Source organism: Salvelinus fontinalis, chromosome 24 (genome assembly GCF_029448725.1).
Source record: "Salvelinus fontinalis isolate EN_2023a chromosome 24, ASM2944872v1, whole genome shotgun sequence".
NCBI lineage: Eukaryota > Metazoa > Chordata > Actinopteri > Salmoniformes > Salmonidae > Salvelinus > Salvelinus fontinalis.
The window spans coordinates 2565094-2579178 of NC_074688.1; the positions used below are offsets into that span (position 1 = coordinate 2565094).

Consider the following 14085-nt stretch of genomic DNA (forward strand, 5'->3'; position numbering starts at 1 on the left):
AAAAAGGCAGAGGAGCAGACAGAAAGGGGGGAAAGAGAGGAGCGAAGAGCGAAGGGGAGGAAGGGGGCAGTTTACTCCAGGACCCTGATCTTCCCTGAGTGAAGGTGTTTAGACACACAGACGTCATGAGACATGGGCGAGGTCCAACTCACTAAACACAAATAATCACCAGCATCACTCTCAAGCACACGCACACACACACACACACACACACACACACACACACACACACACACACACACACACACACACACACACACATATTTTTTCAAATACCAAAGCTGTGACTGGGAAAGCTGTGACTGGGAAAATGGAACCACTAAAATAGTCACAGGTCTTAAATGTAACTAAATGTAATGGAAAATGTAATCTAATGGAAAAAGTCTTGATCAAAACGTCTGCCCCCATCGCTGTGAACGTCTCACAGAGATCTAACTAGTTCCTGAACTCGTTAAGAACTCCCCTTTCGACTCATATTAATCTTGTCTGTCTAAACAAAAATATTTTTTGTTTAAAATCTATGAATTATTTTACATTATGGGCTATAAATCAAACTCTGACTGTGCTACAGCACTGAAACCCCTCTCTCCTGCTGCGTTACGATATTAGGATTCCAGGCATATGCGTTGTTAGTGGCTGTGACATAGGGATCAGCCAGGAGTTGATGGACAGTCAGACGAGCGAAGGAAATGGTAGGCGGGACAACCCAGCTTCAAGTGGTGTCAGATTTCACATCCTGCTTCGCACAGGCAAAAGAGACATTCTTCTGAGCGTGAGAATCAGAACTATTGCTCAATACAAGCCGTTTCGATCTAGCCAGCTGTGGGCCGGTGTTGTCCTTAGAAGCAGTAAGTAAATAACGGCCCTCTCTTTGCTTACATCTCAGAGCTAACACACTCCCTGTCCCTCTCTCACCACTTCAGTGTTTGACCTTCACAGACACTCACACTGGACCCTCAAATGGTAGTGTGCGTCTCTGTGTGTGTGTGTGTGTGTGTGCGCACATGCGTGTGTGTGCATGAGGATCCATGTCCTTTACCATTTCAAACCCCTCTATCAGCCCACTGCATCCTGGCCTTGAGGGCAGAGTCCTGCTCTCACACACGCACACACACACACACACACACACACATCAAATGCTGCTCACTAGCGACACAGAAACAGAAGTCAGAGTTCAGCAATCTCCCTTTCCTCTTTTCTTCAATTCGTGACCTTTCTCTCTTCTCTCTGAAAATGAGCCCAAGCCAGAGAGTCACAACAACTCCCTCCCACACACACAGACACCGGCACATTCACACACACACTTTTTTTATTGCCCCTAGCAACAGCCTGACACACACCCCCGGCACAGCACAGCTGTCAACAGGTGGTTTATGGGCAATAAGCTTATTCTCTCAGGTTAGAATAATCATAGGAGATAAGTAGGGAGATGGAAGGAGAGAGAGAGAGAGAAAGAGAGAGAGAGAGGGAGAGAGATGGAGGGATAAATGAGAACATTTCTGCTTTACTTACCTTTAATAAAGTATTCAAGAATTTGTCCTCACACTTCTTCTCTCTGTCTCCCTCCCTCTCTTTCTTTCTTTCTTTCTTATCTCTCACACTCTCCCTCTATGCAGAGTTAGTGAAGGACTATAAACACTGAGCACAAAGCAATTGAAGAGCGAGGGAGGGTGAAAGGAAGGCAGTGGGAGTGAAAGAGGGCGAGTTACAGAGTAAGAGAAAGCAGACAAACAGCATGAGCTGGGGGTTGAGAAGAAAAGAGAGAGAGAGAGAATGAAAGACAGACACAGCGAGAGAGGGCGAAGGAAGAGAGGCGGAAATCTGCTAAGGAGGTGGGGGATGGGAGGACAAAGAAAGATAGAAATATAGAAAGATAGAAAGAAAAGAAGGGATAGGGATTGAAACAGTGTGAGATTAGTCAAACTGATTTTGATATACTTCTTAGAAAAGGAGAGGAAAAAGTGCCAGAAAAGGGAAAATACACAGAACAAGCACACGAGCATTGTCAATGAGATAGAGAGGTGAAGTAGAGGGAGCAGAGACAAATGGATGGGTAATTTTACCCCATAGAGGGGAAAGGGAGGGGGATCCATTTTCTTTGGCAAGCTTGCTGCTGTGTGCATTATTATAAAAAAAGGACAGACAATTCCAAGAGAACGAAAGCCACATTCCTCAAAGTGAGAAAGACTGACAGGTAGAGAGAGAGAGAGAGAGAGAGAGCGCGAGAGAGAGAGAGAGCAAAAGACAGACAGAAACACGAGCATGGCAAGAGAAAGGCTATTTCATCGTTTCATCACAGCGCTTTTCTGTTCTTGCAATCATTTTACAACTTGTGGCACGTATTAAACCTAGATTTTGGTATCTGTACTGACAATACTAACATGCCCATTCATGCATGGAGCTCTTAGAAACAAAGGTGCTATCTAGAACCTAAAAGGGTTCTTCGGCTGTCCCCATAGAACCATTTGAATAACCATTTTTGGAGACCTTGTAGAGACCTTTTGTTAATGTTCCACATGAAACCAAAAAGGGTTCTACGTGGAACCAAAAATGGTTCTCCTATGTGGACAGCCGAAGAACCATTTTGGAATCCTTTTTTTTCTTCGAATAGTGTACCAAACCATTCATCTGTTCCGTGACCACTGTCATTATGCACTTCCATACCTCTACCCCTAGAGGGCGTCCTCCGCCCCCTTCCCCTCCCTGGTTAGTCAGCCACCACAGAGAGGTTCCAAATGGAACGCTATTCCCTATATAGGGCACTACTTTTAGCCAGAGCCTGCATGACTGTTTTTGTTGTTCGAGCACAGAAAGGACATTCTCTTCTCTGCCGACATCAAAATGCTGCCCTAATGAGGTTAGCCACTTGAGCGCACATCACAAGAGCACACTGCGAACGCTGTAAATGAACAAGCACAACAAACAAAACCGGGGAGGCTGCCGCTACCCTGTTATGTAAACCTTACATAAGCAACATTAGTCCAGTGTTGTTGAAACACTAAGCTTACCTTGCTTTAATTGATGTGCAATTGTGAAAGGCTGACGAATTGGGTACGTATACACACACACGCACACACACAGAGACACACGCTCAAACAAACAAACCTAAAAATCTCTTCCCTTTGCTGTCTCAGTCCAACAAACACACATTACAGATGTCATTCCTCTGTTTGCTAGTGTGTGTTCACTGAAAAAATGACTCGTTCTCTCTCTCTCTCTCTCCTGTTTCTCTCCTCCCCTGACCCCTACTCGTCCCCTTCAGTGCGTCATCAATTAAAGAGAACAGCAGAGTGAGGGAGTAAAAGAGAGGGAGGGGCAGACGGGGAGAAGGAGGGAGACAGTACAGTCCTCCCCAGGGAGAGAGAATGACGTCACTGATTTAGGCATCAAGGCTACCCCTCTCTCTATCTCTACCGAAAGGAAGGAGGGAAGACGACAGGGAGGAAGGAGAGAAGACTGGAGGAAAGAGAGAAAGAAAGACAGAGGGGGGAGGACAAAAGACGAATAGTCCGGATAAGAAAAAGGACAATGTCCGTCTCTTCAGAAAATAACAGAGGCTTCGAGGATATACCCGCTTTTTGGCTCCTTTAATAGGACAAGTGTTACTTAAGTAGTTTTTGGGCGTATCTGCATTTTACTTTACTGTTTATATTTTTGAAATGTTTTACTCCATTAAATTCCTAAAGAAGATATATACTTTTTACCCCTGTAGACTTTCCCTGACATCCAAAAGTACTTGTTACATTTCAAATGCTCAGGCACCACAGAATTATGGTCCAATTCACGAACCTATCAATATAACGTGTTGTAATCCCTACTGCCTCTGACCTGGCGTACTCACTAAACACAAATACTGCGTTTGTAAATTAGGTCTGAGTGTGCCCATGTCTGTCCATAAAAAGTATTAAATAGATCAAATTGTCCCGTGAGTTTATTTATTAAAAATGTACGTGAACTATTTTCTATTAAGGTATCTTTACTTTTACTCAAGTACAACAATTGAGTACTTTTCCCACCACTGGATGAGAGTAATAACCGTGTTTAATTCTTCAAGTGTCTCGTACAAACACACACTCACATACACACACACACACACACACACACAGTCCGCAAGTCTACACACAGTATAAAGATTTCAAGGGAACTACACTGATATGAACATGTATTTGCATAAAATACTCAGTAATACGTATAGTACATATTGGATGACAACACACATAGGTGAAAAGGGGATTTTTATTTTCTTTTACAAAGTGGAATTCCCACTCTAGTATGTTTTAGGTATTCTATTGCACAGGCAGGGTAGTGTAAGTAGACAGAGAAGTGAAGAGACATTTGTGAGACAAAGTTGCGGAGGGACGAGGATTCCATCCCATGCAGACTCTGGCAGATAAGTGCTGAAGGGAGGTGATGTTATCCAGTAGACCAAACGCAGGGCACAAAAAAATTACTTCTTAACCTCATTTCTATAGGGCCCTGAGTTTTCCCTAACCATGTGACCGTACAGGGGCCTAATGTTATAACTGGGGCCCAGAGTTTTTCCTGGTCCGTTCATATGGTCTTATCCACAAACTACCTCCTCATGCCTATCCACCCCTCCTCTCCTCCTGTTTTGTCCATCTCAGGTGATACAGTGCACAATTGTGAAACAACCAGATCAGGAAAGACACAAAGAGGGGAGGGAGAGTGAGAGAGAGAGAGAGGGTGGGTGGGTGGGTGGGTGGGTGGGTGGAACAGATGGAGAGAGAGAGGAAGAAACATTGTCAAGCAACCAAGGAGTTAGAGAGAAAGATTTGCCAGGAGAGATGTTATGGGGGAATAGAGGGAAGTAGAAGGAAGAGGAGGGAGGACTTAAAATATGTCAGAGAGCATTTAAATAAAAAGCAGTAAACGAAGGAAAAGAAACACAGACCGCATCCCACTTTAGGATACACAGGCTAAAACGGATGACAGTTCGTGACAAATGGCAGTGGTGAGGGTTTTACACGATCTTAACAAATCAGCTCATTGTCTCAAGTCTTGATGATGAGCCTGCATAGGGTTATTCATAAATTAGTCAAATCTCAAATGATGGCACCCTCACTAGATACAGTATTACACTATGTTTGGCCAGCCCTTTGTAGGAAATAGGGTGCTATTTAGGACATAGCCGTTGACCTCTCCAGCCCTGCCGATGGTGCCAGGACAGATGGAGTCTTGCTTCAGACAGGAAGGGGCTCACCCCACCGCCCTAAGGCAGGACACACACGCACACACAGGATACCCAGCCCTGATAAACCCCGGGTTCAGGTCACTCAAGGGCCTCCTTCTCCAGCCGTCACTCAGTCTTGGCCTTTCCCATCACTCCCTCAACTGGCCACAGCAAAGCAACTGCTAACACTTTACTTGAGGGTGAGGCCACCCAGATGACGTATGCCAATGTATAAAAACGCATATGCATTTTACTTAAAAAAACATGGTTACAAAAATATAATGTTGCTCTCATGACATGGATGGTCAGTCCTTGCATCTATATCTCTGTCTACGAATTTCAGAGTTCTTACATTTCTCCAGCCCCCTCAGCTGTTTAACAAAACAAGTGGCGAGGTGAAGGCTTTGTTGCTTTTTCGAATTCTGGATTGCCCCTTTAAAGCTTCTTGACGCATTTCCTCCACATTGTAAGTATGTATAGCAATGTATAGTATAGCATCATCTCATAATGATCCTGATTTAAGACATATTATTATCCAAGATGGCGTAGCAGTCAGATGTCCTTTGTCCTCGTCTTGTCCCATGTATATATATTTTATATATTTTTCTTTGCATATCTTTTTATATATATATTATTTTCTTCTTAAAAACTCAACTTCAAAACACTCTCCTGCAACCCACCTCACCAAATGTGGTGCGGATCTGTTTTTTTTTTTCTTCCTCAAAAGTATTATTCACCTCGTATCCGAAATCTACAACAGAAGCTAACCAGAAGTTAGCCAGCTCACAAGCTAACGTTAGTAGTTCAGCTAACCACAGCTAGCGCTCATCAGCTATCCTTTAGCTCGGAAAACTATTGCCAGTTTTGTACAACGCGACTCAGACCAGAGCATACCAGACCTATTTTCTCTCCATATCCCCGGATTTTTACCTCAAGCTCTGGACATTTACACCTGGATCTTGCAGCTAACTAGCTGCTATCCGAGTGACTATCGGCTAACATCAATTCCGGATCAAACACCAATTATCCCGGAGCTAGCCAGCTGAAGAGTTCCATCAGCCACTCCTGGGCTACAGTCACCTATCCGGACCCGTTTTACTGCCGATGCGGAGCCCCACCGGGCCTTCACGACTGGGATACCGACGTTATCTGCCCGAGGGAGTATTTCAACCGGCCCCTCCATCGCGACGTAACCTGAACGTCCATATACTAACTGCGGCCCGCTAATCGTTAGCTGTCTTGAGCATATCGGCTGCTATCTGAACAGGTCTATCGAACAATCTTCTTAGGCCACTATAACTATTTTGACAATTGGATTGGTCCCCTCTAACACACAGAACCCCACTAATCTACCGACGGAATTGCATGGCGTGGCTAAAAACAGACCTCCATCTTCTGCTAGCTTGCTACCCATGACTAGCTGTCTGAATCACGAAGCTAGCACCAGTTAGCAAACACAATTCTACAACTCACAACCTCTCTTTCGCCACCGCCATCCGGCTTGGATTCTCTGTCGACACGACCACGTCTGGTCTGCAGACAAATACCCCATCCGCTGTGCCCTCAACCGGCCTCCGTCTGAGCAGACCCCCTCCGTCTGAGCAGACCACCCCCCCGGGCTACTAACTTTAAACGCCGCGGGCTAGCTTAGTGGAGGCCTCACTACTCCATCTACGGCTGCCCCCTGGACACTATGATCACTTGGCTACATAGCTGATGCCTGCTTGACTGTCCATTAATTCACGGTACTCCATTCTGTTTATTTGTGTTTTATCTGTCGGCTCTGTGCCTTAACTCAGGATCTGTGTGTAGTTAATCCGACCCTCTCTGCCCAGTCGTCGCCATTTTTACCTTCTGTTGCTGTGTTAGCTGACTAGCTGCTGTTATCTCACCTGCTGTTTTAGCTAGCTCTCCCAATCATGACCTGCAATCACTTTATGCCTTATTGTATGTCTCTCTCAAATATCAATATGCCTTGCATACTGTTGTTCAGGCTAGTTATCATTGTTTTGGTTTGCAATGGACCCCGTAGTTCCACTCTCCGTACCTCTGATACCTCCTTTGTCCCACCCCCCACACATGCGGTGACCTCACCCATTGAGACCAGCATGGCCAGAGATACAACCTCTCTTATCATCACCCAGTGCCTGGGCTTGCCTCCGCTGTACCCATGCCCCATCATACCCTGGTCTGCACATTATGCCCAGAATCTATTCTACCACGCCTATAAATCTGCTCCTTTTATTCCTTGTCCCCAACGCTCTAGGCGACCAGTTTTGATAGCCTTTAGCCGCACCCTCATCCTACTACTCCCCTGTTCCTCGGGTGATGTGGAGGTAATCCCAGGCCCTGCATGTCCCCAGTCACCCTCATTTGTTGACTTCTGTGATCGAAAAAGCCTTGGCCTCATGCATGTCAACATCAGAAGCCTCCTCCCTAAGTTTGCCTTACTCACCGCTTTAGCACACTCTGCCAACCCTGATGTCCTTGCCGTGTCTGAATCCTGGCTTAGGAAGGCCACCAAAAACTCTGAGATTTCCATACCCAACTATAACACTTTCCGTCAAGATAGAACTGCCAAAGGGGGAGGAGTTGCAATCTACTGCAGAGATAGCCTGCAAAGTTCTGTCATACTTTCCAAGTCTATGCCCAAACAGTTCGAACTTCTAATTTTAAAAATTAATCTCTCCAGAAATAAGTCTCTCACTGTTGCCGCCTGCTACCGACCCCCCTCAGCTCCCAGCTGTGCCCTGGACACCATCTGTGAATTGATCGCTCCCCATCTAGCTTCAGAGTTTGTTCTGTTAGGTGACCTAAACTGGGATATGCTTAACACCCCGGCAGTCCTACAATCTAAGCTTGATGCCCTCAATCTCACACAAATCATCAAGGAACCCACCAGGTACAACCCTAAATCCGTAAACATGGGCACCCTAATAGACATTATCCTGACCAACTTGCCCTCCAAATACACCTCTGCTGTCTTCAATCAAGATCTCAGCGATCACTGCCTCATTGCCTGTATCCGCCACGGGTCCACGGTCAAACGACCACCCCTCATCACTGTCAAACGCTCCCTGAAACACTTCTGCGAGCAGGCCTTTCTAATCGACCTTGCCCGGGTACCCTGGAAGGATATTGACCTCATCCCGTCAGTTGAGGATGCCTGGTCATTCTTTAAAAGTTACTTCCTCACCATATTAGACAAGCATGCTCCGTTCAAAAAATGCAGAACCAAGAACAGATATAGCCCTTGGTTCACTCCAGACCTGACTGCCCTCGACCAGCACAAAAACATCCTGTGGCGAACTGCAATAGCATCGAAGAGCCCCCGTGATTTGCAACTGTTCAGGGAAGTCAGGAACCAATACACGCAGTCAGTCAGGAAAGCAAAGGCCAGCTTTTTCAAGCAGAAATTTGCATCCTGTAGCTCTAACTCCAAAAAGTTCTGGGATACTGTAAAGTCCATGGAAAACAAGAGCACCTCCTCCCAGCTGCCCACTGCACTGAGGCTAGATAACACGGTCACCACTGATAAGTCCGTGATAATCGAAAACTTCAACAAACATTTCTCAATGGCTGGCCATGCCTTCCACCTGGCGACTCCAACCTTGGCCAACAGCCCCGCCCCCCCCGCTGCTACTCGCCCAAGCCTCCCCAGCTTCTCCTTCACCCATATCCAGATAGCAGATGTTCTGAAAGAGCTGGAAAACCTGGACCCATACAAATCAGCTGGGCTTGACAATCTGGACCCCCTATTTCTGAAACTGTCCGCCGCCATTGTCGCACCCCCTATTACCAGCCTGTTCAACCTCTCCTTCGTATCATCTGAGATCCCCAAGGATTGGAAAGCTGCCGCTGTCATACCCCTCTTCAAAGGGGGAGACACCCTGGACCCAAACTGTTACAGACCTATATCCATCCTGCCCTGCCTAGCTAAGGTCTTCGAAAGCCAAGTCAACAAACAGATCACTGACCATCTCGAATCCCACCGTACCTTCTCCGCTGTGCAATCCGGTTTCCGAGCCGGTCACGGGTGCACCTCAGCCACGCTCAAGGTACTAAACGATATCATAACCGCCATCGATAAAAGACATTACTGTGCAGCCGTCTTCATCGACCTGGCCAAGGCTTTCGACTCTGTCAATCACCATATTCTTATCGGCAGACTCAATAGCCTCGGTTTTTCTAATGACTGCCTTGCCTGGTTCACCAACTACTTTGCAGACAGAGTTCAGTGTGTCAAATCGGAGGGCATGTTGTCCGGTCCTCTGGCAGTCTCTATGGGGGTACCACAGGGTTCAATTCTCGGGCCGACTCTTTTCTCTGTATACATCAATGATGTTGCTCTTGCTGCGGGCGATTCCCTGATCCACCTCTACGCAGACGACACCATTCTGTATACTTCCGGCCCTTCCCTGGACACTGTGCTATCTAACCTCCAAACGAGCTTCAATGCCATACAACACTCCTTCCGTGGCCTCCAACTGCTCTTAAATGCTAGTAAAACCAAATGCATGCTTTTCAACCGTTCGCTGCCTGCACCCGCACGCCCGACTAGCATCACCACCCTGGACGGTTCCGACCTAGAATATGTGGACATCTATAAGTACCTAGGTGTCTGGCTAGACTGCAAACTCTCCTTCCAGACTCATATCAAACATCTCCAATCCAAAATCAAATCTAGAGTCGGCTTTCTATTCCGGAACAAAGCCTCCTTCACTCACGCCGCCAAACTTACCCTAGTAAAACTGACTATCCTACCGATCCTCGACTTCGGCGATGTCATCTACAAAATAGCTTCCAATACTCTACTCAGCAAACTGGATGCAGTTTATCACAGTGCCATGCGTTTTGTTACTAAAGCACCTTATACGACCCACCACTGCGACCTGTATGCCCTAGTCGGCTGGCCCTCGCTACATGTTCGTCGTCAGACCCACTGGCTCCAGGTCATCTACAAGGCTATGGTAGGTAAAGTGCCGCCTTATCTCAGTTCACTGGTCACGATGGCTACACCCACCCGTAGCACGCGCTCCAGCAGGTGTATCTCACTGATCATCCCTAAAGCCAAAACCTCATTTGGACGCCTTTCCTTCCAGTTCTCTGCTGCCTGCGACTGGAACGAATTGCAAAAATCTCTGAAGTTGGAGACTTTTATCTCCCTCAACAACTTAAAAAATCTGCTATCCGAGCAGCTAACCGATCGCTGCAGCTGTACATAGTCCATCTGTAAACTACCCACCCAATTTACCTACCTCACCCCATACTGCTTTTATTTATTTACTTTTCTGCTCTTTTGCACACCAGTATCTCTTCTTGCACATGATCATCTGATGATTTATCACTCCAGTGTTAATCTGCTAAATTGTAATTATTCGATTTATTGCCTACCTCATGCCTTTTGCACACATTGTATATAGATTCTCTTTTCCTACCATGTTATTGACTTGTTTATTGTTTACTCCATGTGTAACTCTGTGTTGTTGTCTGTTCACACTGCTATGCTTTATCTTGGCCAGGTCGCAGTTGCAAATGAGAACTTGTTCTCAACTAGCCTACCTGGTTAAATAAAGGTGAAAAAAAATAATAATAATAATAATTATCATCATGTGCCTTATAATAAGTTACATATGTGCTCGTACATGCTTATAACAAGTGATAACGCATTATTCCTGTTCGCTTCAAGTAAAGTGTTACCGTTACCGAGCAACCACTTCAGGACGGCATGTCTGTGCGTCATTGCTGCTTCCTTGAAATAATCCTGTTTGGCTCAATTGGTAGAGTGTGGTGCTTGCAATGCCAGGCTTGCGGGTTTGATTCCTCCTGGGATCACTAATATGAAATTGTATGTCCGCACTGTAAATCACTTTGGGTATTTTGTATTTATTATGGATCCCCATTAGCTGCTGCTTCCTGGGGTCCAGCAAAATGAAGGCAGTTAATCAAAAGAGAAGTTGACCTAAATATGGAAATGGATCTCTGTATATAAAAGTATGTCACTCATGCCTGTTCGAGTAAGTGTATCATGACACACACACACACGTGCACACGTCTCTGCATGCTACTATCCGGGACAGACCTGAGGTGCTTTGATGCCCTGCATGCTAAAGTGTGATGAGATCCGCCCTTTGAGGCAGTGTACATACCATCGGTCTTCTTAACACAGGTACTGGGAACAGTAGAGGCCTTGTAACAGTTTGTTGAGTTAGTGCACAGTGTGTCTAGCGGGCGACAGCCTGCTCGACTGTGGCCCGGTGTACAGATTGCGTTATTAATGATGTTCATTAGAGAGATAATGAACATTTTCAGAAATGCCCCCGGGGACTACAGGCTACTAATTGATTCACGGCATATTGGGCAGTGGTCGGGGACTGCTCTTCCAGCTCCTTAGGCCTACATTACAGACAGGTCTATACAGAGCCATAAGCCTGAAGCAGAGCTCATGCAGTAGGCCTACTTCACCTGCTCTCAGTTTGATGGTTGACAGTCAAAACACACAGAAATAAACACACGTGGAAATAAACACGCACACACACAGGGACCTGTCAAGCCCAAATTGTAACCAGATAGCCTTATCTGTTGGATCACAACAGACATTTCACGTCTCACGTTGGTATCATTACTGAACAGATGTTCATTGTCGTGCATTTTTACATCCCATAATATTTAGGTGACAACGACACAATGCAACAGCGCCATAGGAACAACAGGTACAGCCTGTCGGACTGGAATCTCAACATAACAAAAACAAAAATGCCTGTCCCGTGGGACCAGTCAACAGCTGTGTGTTGGTTATCATAGTAAAATACATGGCTTTTCTCCAGTTCCATATCATGTCCTTATGCCTGCTTTAGCCAACATAGGCAACAGTGTCTGGGCAAGGCACACCGAGTCAACAAAATACAAGACCTGAAGGAAGCCTTTTAGTGAGATTAAAGGTCTATATATTATATTCAAAACCCGAGGACAAATGAAAAAGCAAAATGGAGAAGTTCAAAATAAACAAGTCAGGCCTAAATGTGTTATATGCTAGTGTAACCGACTGGCGTTCAAACTGAGTGTCTCCTAAGCTCCACAACTGTGTGAGCCAAAACTAAAGCCCATGCACGCGAGTGAGATAGAGAGAGCACAATGCAACTCAACCATAGGCTGTGTGGCCCTTAAAGAGATGACAATGAATAAAACCTCAGCCTCTCTATGAATATTTACTGGTGTGGGCCTAAGCAACTTCTCTCTAACAACTTCAAATAAATACAATCAAATTATTACATGTAGGCCTGTGCTGGAAAAACGTGTTTCTGGATTTATACATGAGTGTCTGAGGCTGCTCTTTCTCTTATGAACGTATTTTGATAAATTATGAAAAGATACCGACGTTTGTATGGCGAGAGCGAGCGCACTATTTCCATCATGGACAGTGAGCGCCGAACACAGTATTTTAAGGATGGATATGAGGAGGACAAAAGCCTACCTGGGAATCTGCTCGAGCATTATTGTCCGCATAGCCTACACCATGTGCAGAATATAAACAAGTCATATTCGAATCATGACTGCGAAATGGTTTAGCAGTAAGAAACCCAACAAAATAAATATGGTGATTGATTGCAATGGGTTTCGATCACACACGAGTCCGCGGGGCTCTGTCTCCTCATAAATTATGAGAAGAGTAGCATCACGTTTGAGAAGATGATCAAATCATTACAAGACTTACGTTGTTCCGCAAATCTTGCAGAGCTACGCTCATCGTGCAACAGACAGCAAAATCGACCGCGGGGCGAGTGCAAGAGACACTCTACCTCTGCTGCTGACGATTCCAGTGGCTGGATCGCGAAGCCATCTCTCTCGCTCTGTCAAATCCTGTGGAACAACAAACAACAAAAGGACATGTACTAAACCCACACATGTCAATCTATCCGTATTGATCTAGGACCGCAATGGACTGTGCGCGCTAGAGCACAACATTTACCTAATCCCAAAACGAGTGTCTCTCGAATGCAAGCAGAATAGAACGACAGCAGAATGTTTCCATGTTGGGAGAAAAAGCCTTTTCACGCATGTAGTCGGCTAACCCTGGGATGAACAAGAAGGAAGATTGCAATCACACCGCTGACTACACCCCGCCCACCCTCTACCCCTTACCCTCTCGCTCTCTCTCTCACTCTCTCTCTCTCTCTCTCTCACTCTCTCTCTCTCTCTCTCTCGCGCTCTCTCTCTCTCTCTCTCACCCACTCACTCATGGACACACATCCCTTCCCTTGCCAATACCATTTTTTTTTATTGTGGGCTAGGCATCGGGTTGGGGTGCTGAGGGGTAATTCTAGGAAAGAGAATTGCGGTGAGATAGGCTACACAGTGAAGGGCAACAGCTGTGTGTCAAGGGAATGAAATACTGACTTCACCCTAATATTTCAAATACTAACAGAAATGCACCTGGTTACACATCCTGTAGAAAAAGTAGATTTTACTGGGGCAGTTATTCACTCAAGTAGGCCTACTTGTACATCTCCATTTAGTGTAGGCTACACTGTATCAGATGTGTCTGTATGTTCATTTGTGTGTATGCATGTTCGCTTGTTTACGTGTGTGTCTGTCTATAACACATTTTAGCATTGTTCACTTCAACAGTTGAAGTCGGAAGTTTACATACACCTTAGCCAAATTCATTTAAACTCATTTTTTCACAATTCCTGACATTTAATCTTAGTAACAATTGGCTGTCTTCGGTCAGTTAGGATCACCACTTAATTCTAAAAATGTGAAATGTCAGAGTAATAGCAGAAAGAATTATTTATTTCAGCTTTATTTCTTTCATCACATTCTCAGTGGGTCAGAAGTTTCAAACACTCAATTAGTATTTGGTAGCATTGCCTTTAAGTAGCTTAACTTGGGTC

At 45.5% G+C, this 14085-nt stretch overlaps 1 protein-coding gene across 4 annotated transcripts in view; it reads right to left on the minus strand.

The window, feature by feature from the left end:
* ece2b (endothelin converting enzyme 2b) overlaps positions 1-13321 on the minus strand; it is a 78638-nt gene extending 65317 nt beyond the window's left edge. Inside the window, exons 1-2 of one of the 4 annotated variants that reach the window (XM_055879374.1) lie at positions 13161-13321; positions 12906-13051 (exon numbers count right to left, since the gene is read on the minus strand). In XM_055879374.1, the coding sequence (XP_055735349.1) occupies positions 12906-12938 (33 nt within the window). In that variant the 5' untranslated portion in view covers positions 12939-13051; positions 13161-13321. The other 3 variants (XM_055879377.1, XM_055879375.1, XM_055879376.1) reach the window with 3 other exon arrangements.
* Positions 13322-14085: the final 764 nt, after the last annotated feature.